Below are 21,598 nucleotides of genomic sequence, written 5' to 3'. Positions count from 1 at the left end.
ACACACACACACACACACACACACACACACACACACACACACACACACGTGTGTGTTGGAAGCTATTTTTTCCTGAATACAATTTCATATTTAAAATGTATTTCACAATCAGAATCAATAAACAGCTTGTTCTCATTATGACATTATCCCATGCAATTCGACAACATGCCGTCAATATAAGCTATATTTGGACAATGATAGTGAAAACGTTATGAGTTTTTATAGTCAAGACTTTAAGGTTTGTGTCAGCATCAGAAACTGACATTCACTCATATCAAGATCACTCTCATGGATATTGAGCTCATCACTTGTCAATGGATTTTTGCAATTGCACAAAGTTTATTATTGATAAATGTTTGCTGGTTAGAAAAACGAATAGAGACTGTGTGAAATAACGCTCTATCTGCAGTGATTCACTCTGATAATAAACATCTTGAATATCATGTACATGAACACATAAACCTCATGTAACACACCCAAGTCAATTCAGCTTAATTATGTCATAATAATGCTTGTATTATAGTACAGAATGTTAAATATGAAAAAGAGGATTAAAAGGGAGGTACAGTATGTCATTTTATTTTAATGTGTGATTTGGAGGGCATTCCCTTTTCTCAGGAATTGTGTGTCTGTATTCAGTTGATTCTCTTCTCAATCTCTTGTGTATCTAACAACCAACACATAACAACAACCCAAAAGAGACAGAGAATGCTAAGCTATCTGTGGTTCTGTTTCATAACTAACCATCACAAATGAATTTGTAGTCTAAACATGCATGTGACCCATTCAGTAATCTGATTTATAAATAAATAGCTATCTGTATTTACCCATTTAATATCTACAAAATGTACCAACAATTTTGTCAATGCTGTCAACACAATATTTATGACACTGTAAAAAAAAAAAAAGGCCATTGGTTCGGTTGATAAATGGTATAAAATTACAACATATCATATGTATGTGACAGCTTGCCCAAATGTGACAGCATTCCCTTATACATCATATACAATAAAAAAATGGTGTACAAACATTTTCACTCAGAAATTGCTGGAAAATTTCAAGTAATACATTAAATGAAACATAACATTTTGAATTGGAATGAATTAGATTTTTTGTTTTTAAACTTACTCTTGAATTCTTTGTTTTATTTACTTGAAAAATCTATTTTTACAGTGTCATTTTGTCTTCTTAGGACTTAAGAGTAAAATACTTGAAAAAAGTCACAAGCGAGATGAAAGCAGTGCAAGCAATTTACTGAAAAAACAAGGCAACTGTTACGGGGCTGACGAGACGTGAGACGTGCGGATCCATCTGCAAGGCTTTATTGTGGAGAAGACAGAGACGTGGTCATGAAGCAGGCAGGCTCAAACAGAGGCAGACAGGTATATGGTGGGCAAGACACAAGAACAGTCCTAGGGCTAGCGTGGGTCGACGATGGGCAGACAGAGTCAGAAGGGGCAAGACTAAGGGAGAAATCCAGGAAACCAGGCGAAGATCAGAAACCGGGAAAACAGCTAGGCTAGGGCTAAGGCTAAGGCTAAGACTAGGGCTAAGGCTAATGACTAAGGCAAATGACTAGGGCTAAGGCTAATGGCTAAGGCTAATGACTAGGGCTAATGACTAGGGCTAATGACTAGGGCTAATGACTAGGGCTAATGACTAGGGCTAATGACTAGGGCTAATGACTAGGGCTAATGACTAGGGCTAAGGCAATGACTAGGGCTCCGTAAGGTAGCTATCTCTAGGAGAGTGATAAACGCTGGAACAATACTCGGCAGAGGGAAGGGATCAGAGTGAGTGTTAAATAGTGAGGGAGTGATATGAAACAGCTGGGTGCAATCAGTGTAAACAGGTGTGTGCAATTCGTGCTGAGTGCAATGCATGATGGGAAATGTAGTCCGGGGTGATGTGCAACAGTGTGTAGTGCGAGAGTCAATGAACTGGAAAGTTCATGGACCGGATTCGTGACAGCAACAAGGTTAACGTTTCGGTCACATGTTGACCATTTTTAATGCCAAATTAAGTTGTTGAAATGCCAAGCTGAATGTTGAAACTAGGAGCCGTCTTGATTTAAGAAATCACATGATGATTTAGGAGATCGCATGATCAATCAGAACAAGCACTGATCCAAAAAAGAAAAAGAAAAACAGTTTTCATCTCAACAGTTTTATTGTCAGTATTGTTAGCTTGGCATTGAAAATGGTCAACATGTGACCGAAATGTTTGCCTTGTTGCCTTTTTTTTTTTTCTCCAGTAAATTGCTTACACTGCTTTCATCTCGCTTGTGACTTTTTGATTTTGAGAGTGTGCGGCCTTTTTTTTAATTTTATTTTTTTAAAGTATTTTACTTTTTGGAAACTTTTTTGGTCTACGAACCTCGGTTTGATTGTTTTGAAGGCGCGGTGAGTCTTCTTGGGACTTGCAAACACAATTGCAAGAAAAGGAATCTCTCTCTCTATCTCTCTATCTATCGAATTTAGTGCATTTACTTTTTCCACTCATTCTTAAAGGGTTAGTTCACCCAAAATTCTGTCATTAATTACTCACCCTCATGTCGTTCCAAACCCATAAGATCTTCGTTCATCTTCGGAGCACAAATTAAGATATTTCTGATGAAATCCAAGAGCTCTCTGACCTTCCATGGACAGCAACAGAACTAAAGGTAGTAAGGACATCGGTAAAATAGTCCATGTGATATCAGTGGTTCAACGTTAATGTTATGAAGCTACGAGAATACTTTTTGTGCACAAAGAAAACAAAAATAATGGTTTTATTCAACAGTTTCTTCTCTTCTGTATCAGTCTTCGACACGCATTCACGAGAGTACCACGACGCATGCGTATGGTGCTGCTGATGCAGAAGCACTGAGACTTCCATTCCTATATTCGCCATGTTTAGAGTTGCAGTTTCTTCCATTTAGTTTTCTAGCTCCTACCAGCTCGTTAGCATAATAATCACAATAAATTTCCTTTGGCTCTGAATACACTAAAAGGCTTGTTACTAGTAGCTGTTCTTCCTAAGGAGCAGTGGTGATGCAATATTTGCTTTTCATTATAGTCCTGCTTACGCATGACACCTCTACCTTTTCTGAAAAAAAAAAAAGCAATGGAGGAGTTATTGACATGTGGCAAGCTTATGACAATTACTATCCAAAATAGATGGGTCAAGTAGTTTTGTCTGACTGATGTGTCTCTTGGTTCGGCTTGCCATGGCACCCGCTGAGCTGATTGTGTTCAGAGAGCCAGTGTTTAATGTCCTTGAGGCCTTGAAATCATCTTCTTCCTCTAGTGAAACCTTGAGCTCTGATAAGAGTTACATGCAATCAAAAAGCCCGTTTCCACAGCAGGAACTTAACCCAGGAACTAGGGACTTTGGGGCGGTACACGGATCAGGAACCAGGATCTAAATAAAGTTCCGGGTAAAAATTTGCCCCTCAGAAAGTTCCTGCTTGCGAGGTAGTACTTTTTCAAAGGCCCGAAACTTTCGAGGGCGGGACTTGGGCGCTGAGCATGCTGATTGGTTAAGTTCACGCAGCATTGTATTTCAACCACCATTTATTCGCATAATTTTCAAAATATCACTGTTATTGTGTAATGAAATCTTGTTTTGAGAGTAATTCAGGCGAGAATGTAGTTGTTTAAAACTCAAATCTACAATTTTTAAAAAATGTGCTTCGCCGATTTTGGAGATGTGAGCTCCAGGCGATCAAGGACATAAGATACATTAAATGATAATGTCCTTAAAGGGGTCATATGATGCGATTTCAATTTGTCCTTTCTCTTTGGAGTGTTACAAGCTCTTGGTGCATAAAGAAGATCTGTAAAGTTGCAAAGACTAAAGTCTCAAATCCAAAGAGATATTCTTTACAAAAGTTAAGAGTCAGCCACACCTACCTAAAACGGCTCGTTCTAACACGCCCCCACATGTCTACATCACTATGTGGCAAGATTTGCATAACGCTGCCCAAATGTCCACGCAAAGAAAGAAGGCGTAACCTTTATTCTCGCTGTAGTATTGTTGCTGTCGCCATGTCCTGAAGACGCTGTGTGCTTCGTTGTGAAAGCGAAACTACTTTGTTTGGTCTTCCAAAAGAAGACGATATCGCTTCGTCATGCCTGGAGCTGATCTGTGCTGGTCGCTGAGGAAATACATCAACTTCGCGCTGTGGATCGCCGGATCGGCTTTCACCATGGATGAAGCGGAGTCCAGCCCGGGGTCGTCACATGTGGTTGCCGCAAGCCCACCGGACGCTCCTTCGTCGAATCCGCCGGCCACGCTGTTCTCAAGCCCACCGCCTCCGCTCACTCTAGCCCCCGGCCTCTGCTCACTCAAACCCGCCATGTGTGACGTTGTGTGTTTCATTGTGAAAGCGAAACTACTTTGTTTGGCTTTCCAAAAGAGGACACGACTAGAAATCAGTGGTTAAGTTGTATTTACAACACTGTTCCAGAACACTTCAACCCAAATATTCAGATGTGTGCAGCACATTTTATGGAGGACGTTTCCTGATCCTGGTAGAGTAGACTACAATGCTGGCAGTTCTGACTCACAGTCTGTAAGTACGTTTTCATTTAAAGGATTTGATTCAAACGCGAGTTTTGAGCAGTGTAGAGCAGTTCCAACTTTGCAAGGGCAGTCTGGCGCTTCTGACTCACAGACTGTAAGTAAGTTTTTTCTATTTAAAGAATTTGACACGTGATGTTCAAACGTGAGTTTTGAGCAGTGTAGAGTAGGGCTTGTTGTTTGTCATTTCTCTGATCACAAATGCAGACATGGTTTTATGTTTACGCGGCGCAATAGGATGAAGCCCCTATAAAAATATTTGATTTTATTAAATAATAATAATAATATCAAACAATATCAATATACAGTATATATAACATAATATGTATAATATTTAATATTTTTTATTAATAATAATAATATATTGTAATAGCAATAATAATATGTTAATGTAATAGAAATTTTTCTATTTACTACTAATAAAAATAAAATCATAACAATATATTTTTATTATTATTATTTTAAATTTACTTTAGTCATGTTAAGCTTTTATTTTGGCAGGTTGTAGTGAAGGCCTTTGATTCTAAATAGTATAACAGTTTTGAATTTAATTAGTTGTACAGCTTTACTTTTGATTTATCAATCCAAAATGTACAAAAATCCATACAATTCTGCACTGCCACCTGCAATTCTGTCCATGTTTTCTGCATCACAGAAGCAATATGACCTTCGATATGTCTATGTTTACAAGACAAATTATTTATTGCTGCTTAATACTTTGCGTAAGGGGGTTTCTTCAGAGCTTTCCTTAGAAAATACAGCTGTATATTAAAAGAATCTGCATTTAATTATTAGCATGCTTTTCAAGCTGCATAAACAAACAACCAAAAAAACAAACATGCATACTATCTTAGCACTTAATCATGTTTTGAGGCTTCTGTATGCATGCCCAGAAGACTCATTTCTCTTGCAGCTTACACAACCTCCTGCAACCCTTAGATGAGCTCAGCACAGCAGAGAGTAGGAAATATGACAGCCTGCACTCCAACCGTGAAGCTTCACGAACACTAACAAGGGCCGGGCAGCAACTTCACACTCACATCATTAACCCTGCACTGTAAGAGATAAATCAAGCAGCGCTTCACAATTACTAACTCTGAGAGCACGGTGACCCTCTCCCAAAAAACAACCCCCCCCCCCCCCCCCCAAAAAAAAAAAACAGTGATAATTATCCAAGTGCAATGGTTCCAAACTCGGCCTAGACGTGCAAGACATAAAGTGTTGTAATTACTTGCAATTTGCATTGTCATTTTTAGCAGTGCATTGGAAAATTTGATTGTTGATTGAAACTTAAGGGTTCATTAAATGTTTTTACTGAATATTTACTTTTGAATTATTGCTGCAAATGCTATCTATCCGACAGAGACACAATACTTTCTCAGGCATATCAAAAGAAAACAAAATGAATGGTTTACCCAAAAGTGAAAATGTACTCACCCTCAGTTTTTTTCATCAGAAATGTAGCATTACATCACTTGCTCACCAATGGATCCTCTGCAGTGAATGGGTGCCGTCAGAATAATATTTTTTTTTCCTAACAAACACAGGTTTTCGCTTCTCAAGATGTTAATTGCTGGACTGCAGTGGTGTGGATGACTTGTGGATTATTGTGATTTTTTTGATCAGCTGTTTGGAATCTTATTCTGACGGCACCCATTCACTGCAGACGATCCATTAGTGAGCAAGTGATGTAATAGTATGATTTTACTTGGTTTTAAGTGCTAAAAGAATGAAGGTCAGTTGTCTGTTCCTTTTTTTTTATTTTGGTCCTTGCTGGATAAATTTTTATCTACTTTGTCTTAGCGTGGAAGTGCTTTGCTGACGGAAAACGTCCTTGAGGCTTATTAAACCTTGTAAGCTTTAGAAGACACCCATAGCCAGTTTTCCACCGAATGACCAAGCTTTAAAGTTTATTAATTTCATCTAGAATATTGGATGAAAATGTTTTTACTCTTTCTAAAGAAAGTACGATTTACTAAGGTGTTCTGAACCGAATGGTTGTTATAGTGTGTTGCTACTGTATGTGGTTGCAATAGGGTTTATTCAAATCACTAGTAACACCTAATGAATGTGAAATTATGATTAATTCATCCTGTGCATCTTAATTTCAGAGTTTTGAACTACATCTCAGCGAGAACCATCAGCACTCACAGTTTCGACGGCCTGAAGGGAGTAAAAAGAATGTGAGTAGTCATTGTTTTAAAAAAAAAAATGATGGCCGATAACCAGATGTTTAGCATGTCCAGCGAAGGGTAATACTATCCATCATCCCTCCTCTTCAAGCCAACAGGCTCATCTCCGTATCACGTGATCTGTGAGGAACATCTTTGATGTTTACTCCCTTTTTCAGAACGCAGAGTAGAAGGAGATCTCAATTCCAATTTTTCCTTGCAGCCTTTGAAAAAGCTCAGGACATTCAAGTTAGGAGGAACAGTTTGAACGGTTGCACAGAATTGATTATTTTTGGCGAGAATAGAGAGCATTAAAAAGAGCAGTATTTTGTCAATGACAGTTTTAACATCACATTTAGAATCCAGCAGATTTTGTGAAGCATTATCCTCTCTTTTGGGATTGAATTTCTTTGTCATTTGTCCAAAACGAGGCATCTCTTTCCCTTGAAATGGCCTCAGATAAGATGTGTTTGGATTATATGGCTACATTGAAAAAAATCATATTGGAACTAACCTTTATAAACCATCATAACCCTTTTAAAATTAAAAAGCTGAATTTTATAATGGAACCAGAACATAAACAAAATCCTGAATTAGAATTCAGAATACATGTTTATGTAAATGATTATAACAGAGATGATGGTAGTATGGTAAAGTAGTTGGTGCAGAAATATTTTGGCCAAGCGTACTGCTTTAGTAATTCTCTGTTATGCTTTTTGTCATTTATGAACCAGAAATATGTCTAATAAAAACCACTGTTTGGAGTAAAGAGTAGACATGGTTACATGGTTATTGTAGCACATGTACCATTCAAAAGTTTAGGGTCAGTAGGATTAAAAAAAAAATCAATGTATACTTTTCAACACTGGTTATAATAAGATGCTTCTTGAGCAGCAAATCAGTATATTAGAATGATTTCTGAAGGATCATGTGTGCCACATGATGAAGACTGGAGTAATGATGAAAATGTTATTATAAAAAAAAAATCTATATATTTTTTACAATATTACTGTTTGTATTTGTTCTTTATGATCAAACAAATGCAGCCTCGGTGAGCATAAGAAACTTCTTTAAAAAATATTAAGAAATCTTACCAACCCCAAACCTTTTAACATTACATTACATGTACAGTATGTTTGAATTGAATGCTGATACATACAATCAATGCATTGATTGCTTAAAGCCTAAGCCTAAAAATGGTTGTTTATAAACTGTTTGGAGTTTATGGGATATTAAATTCATAAGTTGATTTTATTGTACTCATAATAAATTACATACAGTAAATGACAATGACATTAAATATAATAAAATATGTTTAACAGCATCACATTTGTTTAATGCATGCATTTACGTAATTCAGCATTACAACAATTATGTTCACTTCTTTGATTTCTAAAGACTGGGGAGAAATTTTTGGATTATTCACAAATACACATTAAAAAAATCTCTCAAAGTTTCTCCATCATTTACTCATAAATGAAAGTCGTAATTTTTAACAAACAAATTCCAGTTCCAACTGGTTTTATACTTTAGCTGCTGTCAGCCAGTGCATTGATATTGTACATTATAAATTACATTCAAATGTACAGAAATGTACATACACAATTTAAGCTTCATCTATCAAAGTTTATATGCCAAAGTCAACATGAATACAAATTTAACCTGTACTTTCTACGTTCCCATTCTCATCGTGTTTTGGGACACATTTAACCTCTTACTTTGTTCATCTGTTCTTGTTTTTGGATCCAGAGAAATCGCCCAGAGCATATCAGTGGAAACCATAGAGACAGAAGCCTTCAACAACCTTCTGAATGTCTCAGAGATGTAAGAAACCACTCAAACAATGAAAGTGATTCACGGATCATATAATAACTATATTTAGTTGCTTGTCGTGATTATAACAGCCTGGAACAGAAAGTTCCCTTTCAGTCGGTCACTCTCGACGTCACATCGGTGACCAATGAATTGGGATCTCGCTTCGAGAGACCTATCTACTTTGAGTGTAAACTAAACGAGCCAATGGACATTGGCATGCGATGATTGCATCCAGCTGCCACTGATCACAGCGTGAGCATAAAAAGGCAGCCAGTGCAACGCATACCAGCTTTTCGCTTCGGAGCCGAGCGATAACATCATTCTGCTCCTACCAATATCTTTGTTTGTGACGACGAGTTCAACACGCTCTAGGGAGCTTTTTGTGTTGGCGGACGGCGCTTCAGCGATGGTCGTTCCTGTGTCGAGTGGGTTGCGCACTTCAGGCTGCACTACCCCCTGTCGTGCTGCAAGCGGCCATTTCCCCTGTGTGTCTCAGCACGTAAAAGAGCATTTCCCTGAAAGAGCCTATTTCTCTAAAAGAGCTTACACGGGTGCGTCGTTGTAAGGATGACGGATCTTCTTTTTAAAGATGCCGTTTCACCCGTGCGTTTCTGAATGTGGTCGTTACCTGGCGGCGGGTGATGGTCACCATCGCTGCCTCACGTGCCTGGGCATTAAACATGCTGAGCTGCCATTCGTGGATGAGTCATGTTCCCATTGCGGGAAGATGACCATCTCGGAGCTGCGGGCCAGGCTCCGTTTCCTCCAGGGGGGGGCGGAGCTCCATCTAGTGTTCGTCCTGGCGGCAGCCAGGTGAGGACTACTCCGGGCAGTAGCACGGGCGGTCTGAGGGTTACAGTGGTTGCAAACCCCTCAGGGAACCAACACTCCGGGGACTATCACTCCTCTAGCGCTTTGCAAACTTCATGTCTAGTCCCTGGACGGGACGTGGAGGTTCTAGGTGACCTACCCCAGCAGGTAGTTGACACCATCACTTCGGTGAGAGCACCGTCTACGAGTCTAAGTGGAACCTGTTCATTGAGTGGTGTTCTTCTCGCCCGAGAAGACTCCTGGAGATGCCTGATCAGGGTCGTGCTTTCCTTTTTGCAGCAAGTGTTGGAGCAAAGGCTGTCTCCCTCCACCCTTAAAGACCATGGAGGTTCCTTAGGAGGGCGAGAAGGTTAAATCCTCCCCAGCCCCCCCTCTATACCCTTTTGGGACCTGTCTCTAGTGCTCAAAGCACTACAGCAGGGCCCATTTGAGCCTTTGCAGTCAGTCGAGCTAAAGTTTCTTTCGATGAAAACTCTGCTCCTGCTTGCACTGGCCTCCATCAAGAGGGTAGGTGACCTGCACGCATTTTTGGTCGACGATTCGTGCCTAGAGTTTGGGCCGGCTGACTCCCAGGTAATCCTGAGGCCCCGGCTCGGCTATGTGCCCAAGGTTCCTACTACCCCCTTCAGGGATCAGGTAGTAAACCTGCAAGCGCTGCCCCCAGAGGAGGCAGACCCAGCCCTAGCTTTACTTTGTCCCGTCCGAGCCTTGAAATGGTACGTAGACCGGACACAAAGCTTTAGAACCTCAGACCAGCTCTTTGTTTGTTACGGCGGCCGGCAGAAGGGGAAGGCCGTCTCTAAGCAGAGGATGGCCCATTGGGTAGTGGATGCTATCACCCTGGCTTATCAGGCACAGGGTGTGCCCTGCCCACTCAGGTTGTGAGCTCACTCTACTAGAAGTGTTGCATCCTCCTGGGCGCTGGCTCGTGGCGCCTCGCTGACAGATATTTGTAGAGCTGCAGGCTGGGCGACCCCCAACACGTTCGCTAGATTCTATAGCCTTCGTGTGGAGCCGGTATCCTCCTGTGTTCTCACCTCAAATGGGCAGAGGCACTGAGAGGCCCCGGTTTAGTGTCGGCTTGCTAAAACTGCTCCAGACTGTCCATACTGTAAACCCTGTCGAGCTCCTCCATCCCCTCGGCAGCCAGACGTGGCGGAACGTCTGGCGCCAGGCCCTCACTCGATGAATCCGTGAGAACCGGTAGAAGGCTGGGTTCCATATGTAGAGACCTAAGTGGATCCCATATGTGTAAAGTCCACGGTATAGCCTCAGACCCCGTGTTTCCCCGGTTTTTTCAAGAGGGTTACAATCACCTCTAATCTTCCATATGCACCTTAACGGTTGTTCATTTGTGTAAGTGCTTCCGAAACCTCCTTCGGGAAGAATGGGGCTTCCGCAACAAGTGGTGCAGGTACGTTTTCCCAGTGTTATCCAATCTCACTGAGTGGTTAGTGCTACGACAACTGTGACTGGTCTTCTTGTTGCGAGCCCCGGCCTACACCAAAAAGGGGTGCAGGAGGCTCACACAGGACACTGGAAGGGGCAGCATCCATGGCGCTTTGGTAGGGATCCCAATTCGTCGGTCACCGACGTGATGTCGAGAGTGACCGACTGAAAGGGAACGTCTCAGTTACGTATGTAACCCTCATTCCCTGAAGGAGGGAAAGGAGACGTCACATCACATCCCGTCGCCAGGTCTGTTGTCACCGGCTCGGCTCCTCAGCGAAAACCTGGTATGCGTTGCACCGGCTGCCTTTTTATGCTCATGCTGTGATCAGCGGCAGCTGGATGCAATCATCGCGTGCCAATGTCCATTGGCTCATTTAGTTTACACTCGAAGTAGATTGGTCTCTCGAAGCGAGATCCCAATTCGTCGGTCACCGACTTGATGTCTCCGTTCCCTCCTTCAGGGAACGAGGGTTACATACTTAACCGAGACGTTCTTTTCACAGAAATGTGTCATTTGTTTGTGATTTCTCATGCAATAATTTGTGTCACAGCTCAATCCAGAACACACGAAGCCTTGTTCACATCCACAAGCGGGCATTTAACCACCTTCCCAAGCTGAGATATCTGTGAGCAGTTCTTCCCCAAGCTATATGTAAAGAGTTCAGTTGCAAAAGCCTTTAAGTGCCGCTTAAAATGTTCTTCTAAAATCTTCACATATATTTTTATGACATTTTTATATTTCTATATATATATATTTCCATATTACATTTTTTGTTATATATATATTTATTATTTCTTTTATTATTTATTATCATTTTTATTTTATTTTGTGTGCATTTTAGGAGTACTGTGACTTTCATATATGCATATATTACAAATATATACAGCTGAGATATTTGAGATAAATTAATCTTGTTTATGTTTTTATTTTTCTACTGGTTGTTATCCATATTATATATGGGATGTTTTACATATATGTATGCATGTGTGTATATATATATATATATATATATATATATATATATATATACACACACACACCACACATACACTTTTGTCATTTTATATTTCGAATATATATTTTCTATACTTAGAGTTTTATATAGTATGTATAGTTTATATATAAAATTGTAATTACATATATATAATTCTATATATTAAATTATATATCATATATACATTTTTGGATAACTATTAGGAAAAACAAACGCACACACACATACAGTATGTATATTCACAAAATATGAATGTAGTATAGCAGGCTAGAATCTCAAAGTGGCAATGTGTTTTGTTGGTTACGTTTTCTTGTACCGGTAAAAACCCAAGTCCTATTGTTTTGTTACATCTATAGGAGCATTTCCAACACCGGCATAAGTGTATTCCCTGACCTGACCTCCATCTTCTCCCTAGAGTCCGATTTCGTTCTGTGAGTTTTACCCTGCGGCTCTTATTTCACTGGTCTGTGTGAGAGATGTGGTGAGTGAGATTGAATGATGGAAAGTAATAATGAAGCTGTAATGCGGGCATGCTGCTGTCTTTTATTTTTCTCAAGCTGACAGAAAATGGAGTGTTATGAAAGATATACACTCAAGATAGCAAAGCCTGTAATCACAAACACTATGAGAGCTGTGAGCCAGAACAATGGCTGAGAAGTGCACAAGTATTAGATTAGGAGACTTTTCCATGAGCTTTATCTTGTCAGTAGAAGGGCTTATTGTTTCAAATACTAAAGTGGTTTTGTTCTTTTTTTAGGTATATTTGTGATAATCTTAACCTGCGTTCAGTCCCACCAAACGCTTTCATCGGAATGACGAGTGAATTCACCACAATGCAAGTATCTCACAATATGGATTCAGGGCTGAAACCTCCATAGAAGGTTCCCAGAATTCTTGATTTACATTTCAAAAATTTCAGAATACTTTCATGTGTTCACAGTTCTCTAATGTTGGTAACTGGTTACATGACATGCAGGTTTATTACCATTCGCAAGTTTGGGGTCAGAGAGTTTTTTTTTTTAAAGAAATTAATATATTTAAATGTTTTAATATAATAATTTTATTTGGCAAAGACACATTAATTTCTTTAAAACATTTAAATATATTAATTTCTTTAAAAAAAGAAATTAATATATTTAAATGTTTTAAAGAAATTAATGTGTCTTTGCCAAATAAAATTAATATATTTAAATGTTTTAATATAATAATTTTATTTGGGCCAAATAAAATTAATATATTTAAATGTTTTAATATAATAATTTTATTTGGCAAAGACACATTAAATTGATCAAAAGTGTCAATAATGTCGTTTATAATGCTACAAAAGATATCTATTTCAAATTAATGCTGTTCACAGTTTGCACAAACAATGTGAATCAGCACAACTGTTTTCAACATTGAGAATAAGAAGAAATGTTTCTTGAGCAGCAAGAATCAGAAGGATCATGTGACACTGAAGACTGGAGTAATGATGCTGAAAATCCAGCTCTGCATCAGGAATAAATTACATTTTAAAATATATTCAAATAGAAAACAGCTATTTTAAATTGTAATAATATTTCATAATATTTTGACATTCACATTGAAGGGTATGTATTCCTCTCAATATTCACATTAACAATTGATCAATATAGGTTTTTCAGTGGCCAATTAAGCTATCATAATGTATATATTAAAGGGGTCGAATTATTACTTTTCTTTTTGCTTTAATTTAGTTTGTATGACTATTGTCCACCTCTCTCTGACCCTAAAAAAAAATGGGCCATTTTGCAGCTGTGCATTAAAATCAACTATGTAAAAAGCCCCTTTGAAATAAGTGGCTCTGTGCGGCTCTTATTCATGAGTTGTGGATTTGCCTTTTGATCAAGTTCAGTGTTTAACTGCCTCATCCTTTAATAGCAGCCTTTTTGCATTACATTGTGACAGATCCATAAAACAATCGCTCCTCAAACTATTAAGATCAGACTGAAGCAATAGATTTATGCACTTGTTTAAAATTATCTTGTGTTTAGTTTCAATAAATGCTCTTTTTGGACAGACTCCCCATGATATGACCTCCATAATAAACAAGTTAAACAAAACCAGAAGTATTGGATTGGTGTTTTAAAGAGTATTGCACAATAGCAAGAAAGAGTAGTTGTGAAAGAGTGATAGTGTTGCTAATCAAATCTGTGCTTAGTCTTCATAAGTGTACGAGACATAGCCTTCAATCTCTGTATCTGTATGCAAACAAGATAGCAAAGCCTGTAATCACAAACACTTTCTGAAGCACACACACACACACACACACACACAAACACACATATATACATATATATATATATATATATATATATATATAAGTATAAATGAAACCAGCGTTGTGTTAGGCAACAGTTTTTAAACCAAAGAATTATGTACTTGAACTAATTTTCAACACAACAGTTGTAAATACCATAGTTTTTGGACATCCCTATAGTGAAAAATAAATATACTAAAATGTATTTGAAATACATTTATTCCATGCTAAGTATACAAATATGATAACATATTTATGTACTTAATTAAAATACAGTGCAACTGTACTTTTAGTATACTAAACTGGTGTACTTAAAGTCTTCTAAATTGGAACAACTAATTTTGTATATTATTCAAATATATTTTTCAAAGATCGTACAGTCCTCCTTGATAGTGACATAAAAACACATTTTAGGCTCAGTGTTATGAAATGTGCATTGTGCACAGTTAGTACTCAAAGTAAAGTTTAATTTTAAAGATGTAATTTTTATATCAAGTCAAGTCAAGTCACCATTATTTATATAGTGCTTTTTACAATGCAGATTGTGTCAAAGCAGCTTTACAGTATTAAACAGGAAAATGGTGTGTCGAAATAGTGTGCCGTTCTCCTCTGGCCAGACAAAACCAGCAGTTTAATTCTAGGCTGCAACAAAGTCAGATTGTGTAGAGGACTCATCTGGTTCCCGTGGTCTTGTCCCGATGGCCGTCTAGGTGACGAGGTCTTCAGAGGGGATCTGTCTCTGGGGCTCATCTAGTTGACATGGTCTCCGCTGACATTCAGGGCTGTCGAGGGCATCTATAGGTGCTGGTCCCCCATCTGGTCTGGATACGACTTGATCCAGGTGGCTGCAGTGACCATCTAATCTGGATACAGTTTTGAGTTTTGATTCGGAATAAGAAAGAAACAGACTAATATTAGCGTAGATGCCATTCTTCTAACATTGTAACAAGTACATTGTGTGTTATGGGAAGTGTAGCTGGTTACGGTTGACCTAATAAATGCAGCCTAACAATCCTTTAACAGATTTGAATAATAGAAATGTGTTAGTGTGTTATGTGTAAGCCAGGTTAAAGAGAAGGTTTTTTAATCTAGATTTAAACTGGCAGAGTGTGTCTGCCTCCCGAATAATGTTAGGTAGATTGTTCCAGAGTTTTGGAGCTTAATAGGAAAAGGATCTGCCGCCCACAGTTGATTTTGATATTCTAGGTATTATCAAATAGCCAGAGTTTTGAGTTTGTAGCGGACGTGGAGGACTATAATGCAATAAGAGCTCACTCAAAAACTGAGGTGCTAAACCATTCAGGGCTTAATAGGTAATTAGCTAATTTTTAAATGTATACAATGTTTAATAGGGAACTACAGTGCAGTGTTGACAGAATTGGGCTAATATGGTCATAGTTCTCAGTTCTAGTAAGAACTCTAGCTGTTGCATTTTGGACCAGCTGGAGTTTGTTTATTAAAGGAGTCATATGATGTTGCTAAAAATAACATTATTTTGTGTATTTGGTGTACTGAAATGTGTTTATGCGGTTTAAGGTTCAAAAAACACATTATTTTCCACATACTGTACATTATTGTTTCTCCTCTATGCCCCGCCTTTCTGAAACGCGTCGATTTTTACACTGAGTCAAAACTCGCGTTTGAATCATCAGTGGCAAATCCTTTAAAAATGAAAACGTACTTACAGGCAGTGAGTCAGCATTATTTGTCAGAACAGCCGGCATTGTAGTCTATTCTCCCAGGAAACAGTCCTCCATAAAATGCGCTGCACACATCTGAATATTTGGGTTGAAGTGTTCTGGAACAGTGTTGTAAATACAACTTAACCACTGATTTCTAGTCGTGTCCTCTTTTGGAAGGCCAAACAAAGTAAAGGGTAACATGTAAAGCGTGAAAAGTAACGGTCCTAGTACTGAGCCTTGAGGTACTGCACTTGTGCACTTGTGATTGGTAAGATACCTCTTCATTCACTACCAGGAATTGATGATGGTCAGATAAGTAAGATTTGAACCATACCAATGCACTTCCTCTAAATCCAACATTTTTTTCTAGTCTATTCAAAAGAATCTTGCGGTCGATAGTGTCAAACGCGGCACTAACATCCAGTAGCACTAATAGAGAGATGCAACCACGATCGGATGATAAGAGCAGGTCATTTGTACTCTAATGAGAGCAGTACTCAGTACTATGATACGGTCTAAAACCTGACTGGAAATCCTCACAGATAGCATTTTCTCTAAGAAGGATCAGAGTTGTGATGATACTACCTTTTCTGGAATCTTTGACAGAAAAGGGAGATTCGAGATCGGTCTGTAATTAATTAATTTGTTGGGGTCAAGTTGTGTTTTTTTAATGAGAAGCTTAATAACAGCCAGTTTGAAGGTTTTTGGGACATATCCTAATGACAATGACGAATTAATAATAGTCAGAAGAGGATCTATGACTTCTGGAAGCACCACTTTTAGTAGCTTAGATGGAATAGGGTCTAACATACATGTTGTTGGTTTAGATGATTTAACAAGTTTATACAATTCTTCCTTTCCTATACAAGAAAATTAGTGGAATTGTTCCTCAGGGGGACTATAGTGCACTATCTAATGCGATACTGTGGCTGACGGCTGCATGGCTACAATTTTATCTCTAATAGTATTGATCTTTGAAGTAAAGTAGTTCATATAATCATTACTACTCTGCTGTTGGGAAATGTCTGCCCCTGCTGATGTTATATTTTTTTGTTAATTTAGCCACTGTATTGAATAAATACTTGGGGTTGTGTTTGTTTCTTCTGAAAGAGATGAAAAGTAATCAGACCTAGCCATTTTTAAGGCTTTTCTGTAAGAGAAAGTACTTTCCCGCCATGCAACATGAAATATCTCTAGTTTTGTTTTCCTCCAGCTGCGCTCCATTTTCCAGGCCGCTCTCTTTAGGGCGTGAGTGTGCTCATTATACCACAGTGTCGGTCTGTTTTCCTTAATCTTCCTTAAGCGTAAAGGAGCAACCGTATCTAAAGTGCTAGAAAAGAGAGCGTACATAGTTTCTGTTACATCATCAAGTTGTTCTGAGCTATTGGATATGCTGAGGAATTGAGATAAGTCAGGAAGTTTATTTACAAAGCAGTCTTTTCTGGTAGAAGTGACGGTTCTACCATATTTGTAACAAGGAGTTGAATTTTTTGAATGGTGTAGACCAGGGCTGTCCAAACTCGGTCCTAGAGGGCTGGTGTCCTGCAGAGTTTAGCTCCAACTTGCCTCAACACACCTGACTGGAAGTTTCGATGCCTAGTATGAGCTTGATTAGCTGGTTCAGGTGTGTTTAATTAGGGCTGGAGCTAAACTCTTCAGGACACCGGCCCTCCAGGACCGAGTTTGGACAACCCTGGTGTAGACTCATTTAAAGTAATGCAATCATCTGGTTTTAGCCAAGTTTCTGTCAAACAGAGCACATCTAGTTTATGATCAGTAATCATATCATTTACAAAAAGTGCTTTCGTAGAAAGGGATCTAATATTCAATAAGCCAAGCTTTATCATTTGTTTATCTCTATTACATCTGTTACCCTTGTGCTTGCTTCGGTAGCACATATACTAAATTGTTACCCTTGAATTGTTTTGGACGTTTTTTGTATTTGCTAGTTCGGGGAACAGATTTTAACTACTTAGTATGAAAGAAAAATATATTTTAAATGTATTACTTTTTACTAAGGATTATCTACTAATTAATTTTTCCCCCTTTTTTTTGTCTTCTCAGGAATCTCTTTAACAATGGATTGCAAGAAATAGAAAGCCATGCCTTCAATGGAACTAAAATAGATAAACTGTAAATATTGGCTGACAAATTATGGATACACTAATCTCCATTCAGTTTTGCTTAGTCATGCTATTTATCTACAGTATTGTGCTTTACAATGGAAAAATATTTTTGTTGTAAATAAAAGATTATTGTAGAAAATAATATATAATACTGCTGTTATACTATTTAATATATTGTTTGTGAAATGTACTAGCAATTTCTGAGTGAAAATAGTTTCAAAGTAAATCTGACACTATCAGTGTAAAATCACAGCATAATCTGTTTGTTTTGCAGGGTATTAAAGAATAACAAAGACCTGCGTGTGATTCATGAAGACGCTTTCGAAGGAGCGTTTGGCCCCACTATGCTGTAAGTGATATGACGCTGAAATACTGTTGCCGAGACTTTCCTTTTCTCTTGCAAATCATTCTAATTAGCATGAAATATGAAATTGATTTACTATAGTTTTTTTTAATTAATATTATACATTTTAAGAAAGTTAAAGTTTTAGTAATTTTGTTGTGTGTTTTGTGACTTTATTAGTTGTAAGGTCTATATAGTTTTTATTATTTTTATTTAAGTTTTAGTTAAACTAAAAGTTAAACGAAATGAAAATGAGATGTTGCCTTGGCAACGACCTGAAATAAAATAAGATTAAGTTTTTAAGTTTTTTTTAAAAAATATTTTTAATTTTACTTCAATCAGATTCTTCAAAGTCCAGGGCTGCGTTTCTCAAAAGCATTGTAAGCTGGTGGCAAATGTTTTTGGAAAACACAGCCTAGATCAGTGGTTCTCAATCCTCTCCATGAAGTACTCCCAGCACTGCACATTTTGTATGTCTCCCTATATCTGTCACACCCACTTCAGGTCTTCTGAGTTGAGAGTTGAATCAGGTGTGATAGATGAGAGAGACATACAAAATGTGCAGGGCTGGGGTACTCCAGGACAGGTTTGAGAACCACTGGCCTAGATAATCTCAGCTATGTAATCCATATGAATTTATAGCTCTTTACTCTTGATGTATATCAAAAATATACTAATTTGTTCCTATTTTTATTAGTCTAATCATTTTAGATTAAACATCTAGTACATGTTTCAGAAGATTCTAAAAATGACACGAGAACTCAGTTAAGTCTCCTAAGTTATAATACAAACATGTATATTTTAGTATCACTGATGTAGTACTATAATTTTTATTAATATTTTTAATCTTTTTTAAATTTAGTTAAAGGTTTTAGTGATTTTGTTATGCATTTCTACCATTTTATTAGTTTTTTTTTTAAATATGCCAATATATTTTTGATTCATTTTGATTAAGTTTTAGAAATTTTAGTAATCAAGTTGAGCTACTAAAATTTGCCTTATTGACACACTATTTTCCTATTTAATACTGCAAAGTTGCTTTGGCACAATCTGTATTGTTAAAAGCGCTATATAAATAAAGATGACTTGACTTGACCAGAGTCGAGAGATGGCTCTAGCCCCTGACCACAGTCGAGTGATGGCTCCAGCCCATGACCAGAGCGCAGAGAGGGCTGCGGTTCCCACGTCCGGCCCAGGGAGGGCCTCAGATCCCGAGTCAAGCCCAGAGAGGGCCCCTGTTTCCACATCCAGCCCAGAGAGGGCTGCGGTTCCCACATCCGGCCCAGGGAGGGCCACAGATCCCAAGTCTAGCCCAAGGAGGGCTCCTGTTTCCATGTCCAGCCCAGGGAGGGCTCCTGTTTTTACGTCCAGCGCAGAGAGGGCTGCGGTTCCCACGTATGGCCCAGGGAGGGCCACAGATCCCGAGTCTAGCCCAAGGAGGGCTCCTGTTTCCATGTCCAGCCCAGGGAGGGCTCCTGTTTTTACGTCCAGCGCAGAGAGGGCTGCGGTTCCCACGTATGGCCCAGGGAGGGCCACAGATCCCGAGTCTAGCCCAAGGAGGGCTCCTGTTTCCATGTCCAGCCCAGGGAGGGCTCCTGTTTTTACGTCCAGCGCAGAGAGGGCTGCGGTTCCCACGTATGGCCCAGGGAGGGCCACAGATCCCGAGTCTAGCCCAAGGAGGGCTCCTGTTTCCACGCCCAGCTCAGCGAGGGCTGCGGTTCCCATGTATGGCCCAGGGAGAGCCTCTGTTCCCAAGTTCAGCCCTGAGAGGGCTCCTGTCCCCCGAGTCCAACAATCAGCCTTGCTCCTGATTACAGCCCTGAGAGCCCGGAGGCTCAGAAATGACCACCCACCCTCCCGCTCCTGCCTCCTCCACCACTGTTGTCTGGCAGCCTCTCTGCTCACCCTCAGCCCACCATCTGTTCAGTGTGAGCACCGCGGGTCTGCCAGTCTCCATCGTCGGTGTGACTGGAGAATCCCTGGCCTCCGCCTCCAGCCTCTGAGTCCCAGACTCCACCTTGGCCCATCGACCCAGCGGCTCCACCATGGCTCCTAGCTCCCTCCTCTCTGCCGTGGCCCGTCAGTCCACTGGTGCCACTGGGCTCCCTCGTCCCTCCGGCTCCGCCTTCGTCTGTCGTTGTCCATCCGTCACCTCGGGACTCTATTCCTCCAGCTCTGCCTCGTCCCTCTGGCTCCATTAGGCTCCTCCTTCTCTTCAGCTCCACCTTGGTCCTCTGTCACTCCGGCTCCACCGCGGCCTTCCCTATACCCACCTTTGCCTCGGTTACCTGAGCCATCTGCTCCGCCTTGGCCCTCCGGATCCTCTCCGTCGCCCTGGCTCATCGGTTCTCCGTCTCCGTCTCTGCCTCGGGCTCCTCCACCACCTGCTCCGCCACCGTCGGTCGGCCCCCTGGAGTCATCAGCCCTTCCTTCACCATGGCTACTCCCTCCGTCGGCTCCGCCGTGGGTCACCTTCATGGCTGTGGCCTGGGTCCCACCTGGTTCCGCCCGCTCCAAGTCCCTCCTGTCTCCATCTGGTCCTCCGTCCCCTGTCGGCTCCACCTTGGACTCTGTCTGCCGGCCCCCTCCCGGGTGCCCGTCCTCCTCCTGAGCCTCCTCCCATGTTCCCACCCGTCCCTCCCTATGTTGTTCTACGGCGCGAGGACGCACCTTCCGGGAGGGGGGCGATATGTCACGCCCATGGACTGTCTGTGTGTGTTTTTCTCCCCACGTGCTCCCCGTGACCCAGTTTCTCCCTTGTTTGATTGTGTTCATTTGGTTCAGGTGTGTCGTGTTAATAGGTCTCGTTTCCCCATGTATTTAAGCCCTAGTCTGTGCAGTCTATGTTTGTCGGGTCTCAAACGTCATGTTTGTGTGTTACAGCCATTCCTAGTGTGGATTACCCCCTTGTTTTGGATTTATTAAAGACTGTTTCTCTTATCCACGTCTCCGTCTTTCTCTCCGACACAGAGTGTGACAGACAACTAGCTGAAATCAAATAAGCTTAAGTTTTTTTTATATTGTTAGTTAATGTTGATTATACTTCAGGTAAAGAACAAGTTTTTGCAATGGTTTTAGTTTAATTTAACATTAATAACCCCATATATATCTACAAATTATAGCCACCATACTGTTACTGTTACATGTCACCATACTGACCATTTTTTCCATGTGTTCGTTCTCAGTCCGTCTGACGTCACATCTGACGATTCTCTAACACTGGATGGTCCTTTTGCATCAGACATTGCTGGATCCACATCAGCCGAGGACACTTTTGGCAGCATGGACTTCTATTATCCAGAGCTGGACCTGTGTCAGCGCCGACCGGCCCTCCAGTGCAGC

At 40.1% G+C, this 21,598-nt stretch overlaps 1 protein-coding gene across 1 annotated transcript in view; it reads left to right on the top strand.

The window, feature by feature from the left end:
- lhcgr (luteinizing hormone/choriogonadotropin receptor) overlaps nucleotides 1-21,598 on the top strand; it is a 30,086-nt gene that overhangs the window by 1,457 nt on the left and 7,031 nt on the right. The window contains 7 exon segments of the mRNA XM_071582421.1: nucleotides 6,675-6,746; nucleotides 8,484-8,558; nucleotides 11,384-11,458; nucleotides 12,184-12,258; nucleotides 12,585-12,662; nucleotides 17,852-17,920; nucleotides 18,188-18,262. Coding sequence (XP_071438522.1) covers nucleotides 6,675-6,746; nucleotides 8,484-8,558; nucleotides 11,384-11,458; nucleotides 12,184-12,258; nucleotides 12,585-12,662; nucleotides 17,852-17,920; nucleotides 18,188-18,262 — 519 coding nt within the window.

This window comes from Sinocyclocheilus grahami, unplaced genomic scaffold (assembly GCF_001515645.1).
Source record: "Sinocyclocheilus grahami isolate Dianchi unplaced genomic scaffold, SAMN03320097.WGS_v1.1 scaffold234.1, whole genome shotgun sequence".
In the NCBI taxonomy this organism is placed as follows: Eukaryota; Metazoa; Chordata; class Actinopteri; order Cypriniformes; family Cyprinidae; genus Sinocyclocheilus; species Sinocyclocheilus grahami.
The sequence above is the reverse complement of the archived record's forward strand: the minus strand, read 5'-3'. Positions and strand labels throughout refer to the sequence as shown.